This window comes from Carlito syrichta, unplaced genomic scaffold, assembly GCF_000164805.1.
Source record: "Carlito syrichta isolate Samal-C Ts95f unplaced genomic scaffold, Tarsius_syrichta-2.0.1 Scaffold287770, whole genome shotgun sequence".
Taxonomy (NCBI): Eukaryota; Metazoa; Chordata; class Mammalia; order Primates; family Tarsiidae; genus Carlito; species Carlito syrichta.
The window spans coordinates 255,956-262,111 of NW_007231866.1; the positions used below are offsets into that span (position 1 = coordinate 255,956).

The following is a 6,156-nucleotide window of genomic DNA, read 5'->3' on the forward strand; positions in this document are numbered from 1 at the left end:
CGGCCACTGCACTCCAGTCTGGGCGTCAGAGTGAGACTCCAACTCAAAAAAAAGAAACAGGCCAGGCATAGTGGCTCATGCTGGCAATCCCAAGACTTTGGGAGGCCAAGACAAGAGGATTGCTTGAGCCCAGGAATTTGAGGCCTGCCTAGGCAACTGAGTGAAACCTCATCTCTAGAAAAAATCAAAAAATTAGCTGGGCATGGTGGTACACACCTGTAGTCCCAGTTACTTGGGAGGCTGAGGTGGAAGGATCACCTGAGCCCAAGAGGTCAAGGCTGTGGTGAGCTGTGATCCTTCCACTGCACTCCAGCCTGGGTAACAGAGTGAGACTTCGACTCAAAAAAAAGGAAAGAAAAGATAGAAAAAAGAAACCAGTGGAAATTTTAGAGTTGAAAAATATAATATCTACTGGGTACAATGACTCATGCCTGTAATCCTAGCAATTTGCAAGGCTGAGGTGAGAGGATTGCTTCAGCCCAGAGTTCCAGACCAGCCCAGGCAATATAGCTAGACCTCATCAGAAAAAATCAAAAAATTAGCTGGACATGGTGGCAGCTACTTGGGAGGCTGAGGTGGAAGGATCACCTGAGCCTAGGAGGTCAAGGATATGGTGAGCCATGATCGTGAGACTCTGACTCACAAAAAAGAAAAATACAATATCTGAATTTTTTTAATCACTAGATATGGCCAGGCATGGTGGCTCTTGCCTGTAATCCCATGGTTTTAGGAGGCCAAGGTGAGAGGATCACCTGAGCACAGCAGTTTAAGGCCAGCCTGTGCAACAATGCAAGACCCTGTCTCTACAAAAAAAAAAAAATTAAAAATTAGCTGGGCATGGTGGTGTACACCTGTCATCCCAGCTACTTGGGAGGCTGAAGCAGGAGGATCACTTAATCCCAGGAATTTGAGGCTGCAGTGAGTTGTGGTCATGCCACTGCACTCCAATCTGGGCAACAGAATGAAACCCTGTTTCTCAAAAAAATAAAATAAAATAGCTAGATAGGCTTAAAATCAGATTGCTGATAACAGAAGAGTCAGTAAACAAAAAGACAGATTAATACAATTACCCACTCTGAAGAATAGAGAAAGGGAAAAGGGGTTTTTTAAAAAATAAAAACAGAGATCTGTGGAGACAACATCTAAAGGTCTAACATATGTAAAATAGGAGTCACAGAAAGAGGGCAGAGAACACAACAGAAAAATTATCTGAAGAAATATGGCTGACATTTTTCCAAATTGTAGTAAAATGCATATATATAAATTTACAAATTCAAGAAACTCAATAAACTATAAGTAAGATAAATATAAAGTAAATTACATATCAACATGTTATAGTTTAACTGCTGAAAACTAAAGGTAATTTTAAGGCAATGAGCTAAAAAGAACACATTTTATGGAGGAGAACAATGTTTAAAATTATGGCTGTTTTCTCATCAGAAACAATATAAGCCAGAAGGCAGTTAAACAATAGTCTTAAAGTAATAAGAAAAAATTATTGGCAACCAAGAATCCAACAAAAATATTCTTCAAGACTGAAAGTGAAATAAAGGCATTTTCAGATCAAAGACATCTAAGAGAGTTTGTGATTCGCAGATCTGCATTACTAAATCCATCGTAGGATTCAAATGGTCAGTTTTTTTAATTGACATGAATTCAAAACCAGATGGAAGTGCAGATCTCAGAAAAGGAGAAAGAGCTCTAGAAAGGGAAATATGAGGGTAAATACAAAAGATTATTTTACATACCTTTAAAACACATATGGCTATGTAAAGCAAAAATGATCACAAGATTCTTACATTTAATGGGAAGTGTTACAATATTAATTCTAAGTAGCCTAAAAAAGTTAAAACCATGTAATTCCTAGAACAACCATGACCAAATGTGAATAAAAATAACTAAAAAGTCAATAGACAAAGTGCAATTCTAAAAATATATATTTAATTAACCCCTCCCCCCCAAAAAAGGAAGAACAGAAAAGAAGAGACAGAAAAAGAAGAACAAAGAGAAAAAAGATAGGAGAAACAGAAAATAAAGTCATGGACCTAAATTCTACCACAGAAATCATTATATTAAATGTTAATGGACTAAATACATCAATTAAAAGGCAGAGGTTCTCAGAATGGATTAATTAAAAAAACAGAAAAGACCAACTATATGCTGTCTACAAGAGACACATTTTAAATATGAATATACAGCTGTATTTAAAGTAAAAATATGTTTAAAAGATATATGAGGGAGTACCCCCCAAAAACCATAATTCATTTATAAAAAATTATGTATTTATCCTTACATGTTTCAACTTCAGTCACCTTCAAAGTACTCCCTGTTTGGTGCAATACACCTATGGAGATGCTTTTTCAACTGCTCAAAACAGTTTTTGAACCCATCAGTTTTAATGCCTTTTAGTGCTTTTGCCATTTTTTTTGTTTCACCTCTTCCACATGAACAAAACATTTCCCTTTGAAGACATTTTTCATCCAGGGGAACAAAATTGCTCAGGGTAAGATCAGGTAAATAGAGGAGACGGGGCATGGAGTTCATGCTGTTTTGGGTCAAAAACTGCTGAAACACTCAGTGTGGTGTGGGCAGGTATGCTCATAAATCACCCATCATGAAATGGGCAAACACACTCAAAGAATCTCTAAAAAAAATTTCACTGAAGCCAAACACAGCCTCTCACAACAACACTAGCTGGTACACTGATGCCAACGGGTTCCTAGAACACCTATCTAGCAGGAAAGGCCTATACTATAAGGGATCTGCCCTCCAAAAGATAATTGTGGTTTTATGGGGGGCTCCCTCCTTGTACCATACAAACAGTATAGAAATCAGGGCTACATTGATGTCCTAATAAGGAATATTACCAGAGATAAAGAAGAGCGTATCTTAATGATAAAAGAGTCAGTTACTTAGGAAGTCCCATCCAGTAAAATTCGAATATGCATAAAACAGTGCCTCAAAATACATGAAAGAAAAATTGGCATCAAGAGAGAAACAGACACATCCACACTCACAGTGGAATTCTGACATCCTTTCCTCAATATTAGAACAACGATACAGAAGAAAAAGAAATCAGTCAGGGCAAAGATAATCTGAACAATACTATGAAATGTTTTGACCTAATTGATGTTTATAAAACACGACCCCAACAATGACAGAATATGCAGCCTCTTATGTTTCAAGGCACTTCGAGCCCCTCGAGTTTTGCCAAAGGAGACGACACCCTGTCCCCTGTGTTTGCTATACCAAGTTGCCTCTATGTATAGCAGTAATTCATTCAGTGATTTGGAGTAGCATAAAGGGAGAACCAACAAGAATGACATTGCTAAGCTTTAGGAAAAGCAGGCCGAGCTTGGTGGCTCAGTCTGGAGGCCGAGGCAAGTGGATTGCCTGAGTCCGCGGGTTCCAGAACAGCCTGGAAAACTTGGCAAGACCTCGTCTCTACAATAGATTTTTTTAAAAATTAGCCAGGCATGGTAGTGCACGCCTATCGTTCCGGCTCCTTGGAAGGCTGAGGTGGAAGGATCACCGGAGCCCAGCAGGTCAACGCTGGGGTGGCCGTGAGGGTGCCACTGCACTCCAGCCTGGGCAACGGAGTGAGACTCCAACACATGCAATGCCTTAGCACAGCACGTGGCACTTCGCTCTCTCTGAACTGGTATCCACTAAAGTTGGTTTTAGGATTATGTGACAAAGGGAGAAAAGGAGAGCTGGCATTAGGGTAACAGGGTGAAGAAGGGGTGTCCCAAAACTGGATGACAAGGAGGATTCTTCCTCCTGTGTAGGGGAAGAAACTGGACCATGCAGACCTCCCAGGAGTGACTCCCTCCAGAGTGCGGCCAGTCTGAGAAGGAAGAGGCATGTGTAAATTACAGGGATTTGCAGGGCCAGTTGCTTTCCAAAAGTTGACTGCTGACTCCCTACTCCCAGGAGAAACCTGTGAGGAATCCCTGGGGAGACAGGGACAGGGCTTTTTTCTTTGTTGTTATTTTGTTATTTGCCACCATGGCGTGGGTGCACAGGGCTGGGCCTGCTGGAGAGACCTGTCCCATGTCCTCAGGGGTCAGACGAAATCCTAGGCTTGTGAGGAACTGGAAAGATAGGTGGAGACCCCTCAACTCGGGTCGTCACTGTGGCGGTCCAGACTGCCCCCTCACCCCGCCCCCCACCAAAGGCAAAGCATGGTCCATGCCTCCCACGGTCATATACAAGTTCTTCACCTTGAGAACAATGAGGCTTTGGGTGTGTGAACCGAATATGTTGCATTGGAAATGCTGCTGGGTTTAGCTGCTGTTTTAATAGTGGGAAGGGGCCAGGAATGCTTAGCAGGCCCGTCGGGAAGGGAAAGACCGTGCATGACTGCTGAAATGCCCAGAACCCAGTAGGTCAAGGCTGCAGTGGCCATGATTGTCCCACTGCACTCCAGCCTGGGCAGCAGAGCAAGATGCTGGGCATTACAGCAGTCATGCACAGTCTTACCCTTCTGGGAGAGACTGGCCTGGTCTCTCCTAGTTGCTCTGGTCCAAGGGGCCCAGCCCTGTGAACCCACGCCATGGTGGCAAAATAACAACAAAGAAAACAAGCCCTGTCCCTGTCTCCCCGGGGATTCCCCACTGGTCTCTCCTGGGAGGAGGGAGCCAGCAGTTGGCTTTTGGAAAGCCACTGGCCCCGCAAATCGCTGCAACTTGCACAGGCCTGTGCCTTCATGCCACACATCTGCTCTCTTGGCCATGCCAGGTCCTGGGGGAAAAGAAAGGTGACCGGCCTCCAGGAGGTCACCATGCCCTGGAGGAAGAAGGTGTCTCCTGGTCGCTTTGGTGAGAAGGGCGGTCCTCCAAGTGTTCCTCTCCCTTCTCTGTGCCGGTGCCTGTAATCCCACAAAACGGGTGCCCCATGCCCAACCAAGGCCCCCGATACATCGGGTCAGTGTCATACTGAAAGAAGAAAATAATGCAATTACCAGGGTCTCCGGGAGGACCACCGAGGGGCAGCAGGAGTACCGGAGCAGCCGGCCCATTTTCCAGATGGAGAGCAGCACAACCACAAGGATCAGCATGAAGCCAACGAACGCAAACAGGGCCAGCGCCAGGGGCAGGGCCTCTCCTGGAGACAAGAGGCAAGAACAGGACTAGGAAGCAATAGCCGGGAACCTCCCATCCCGCGCCGCCCTGGCTCCCCTGAGGCTGGCATCTGCACATGGACCAAGCCCCTGAGGGCAACATCCTGAGATGGGGTGTGTGCCCCGGTGACCCAAATGACCACTATCGAAACACTCTTTGGGCGCAGTGGCTCACGCCTGTCATCCCAGCACTTTGCGAGGCCAAGGCCAGAGGACTGCCTGAGCCCGGGACTTCAAGCCCAGCCTGGGCAACTTGGTGAGGCCTCGTCTCCTCAATACATCAAAAAGCAGCCAGGCTTGGTGGCATGCGCCTACAGTTTCAGCTACCTGGAACAGCGAGGTGGAAGGATCATCTGCACCCAACAGACAAAGGCTGCAGTAGTCGTGAGCGTGCCACTGCTCTTCAGCCTGGGCGACAAAGTGAGACTCCAACTCAAAAACACACACACACACACACACACACACACACACACACGCACGCACGCACTACTTTTCTGGAATCCAGATTAAGGTGTGATTTCCAGAAAGCCCCTGGGAAGATTAAAGTCTTTTTCCTGGGGAGGGAAGGGAGCGGCAGCCTATGTGAAGTCAACAGCCGTGTTAGCACGTACTTTGGCACTGCTGCCAGGAGGAAGGCAGAGTGCCAGGCCCTGGGCAGGGTGAGGGGACGGTGCTGAAAGAGAACGGCACAGAACAGAGCTGGGCGGCGACTGAAAACAAAGTGTTTCGTAATTTGCTCTTGGTGTTGATTCATGTTATGGAGGAAATGCCGAGCTCAGAAAACAGCCACATAATAGCCATGATGGATCGAGCCCCTAGTATATATCTGGGGGACCCAAAACACCTGGAATTATTTCTCTTGGAGATGTTATCTCCAAATTAACCGGGCATGGGACTCGGTTGGAGAGTGGGACTCTTGTACAGGCTTCCCCTGCTAGGTGAGTGTTCTAGGAACCCACTGGCATCCGTGTACCAGCTGGCGTCGGGAGAGGCTGCATCTGGCTTCAGTGATTTTTTTTTTTTTTTTTTTTTTT

General features: G+C 45.6%; 1 protein-coding gene across 1 annotated transcript in view; it reads right to left on the bottom strand.

Moving 5' to 3' along the window:
- Positions 1-6,156, bottom strand: part of IL20RB (interleukin 20 receptor subunit beta) — a 33,518-nt gene that overhangs the window by 1,333 nt on the left and 26,029 nt on the right. The window contains exon 9 of the mRNA XM_008053002.2: positions 4,964-5,106. Within this exon, the coding sequence (XP_008051193.2) occupies positions 4,964-5,106 (143 nt within the window). The remainder of the gene's footprint in view (positions 1-4,963; positions 5,107-6,156) is intronic.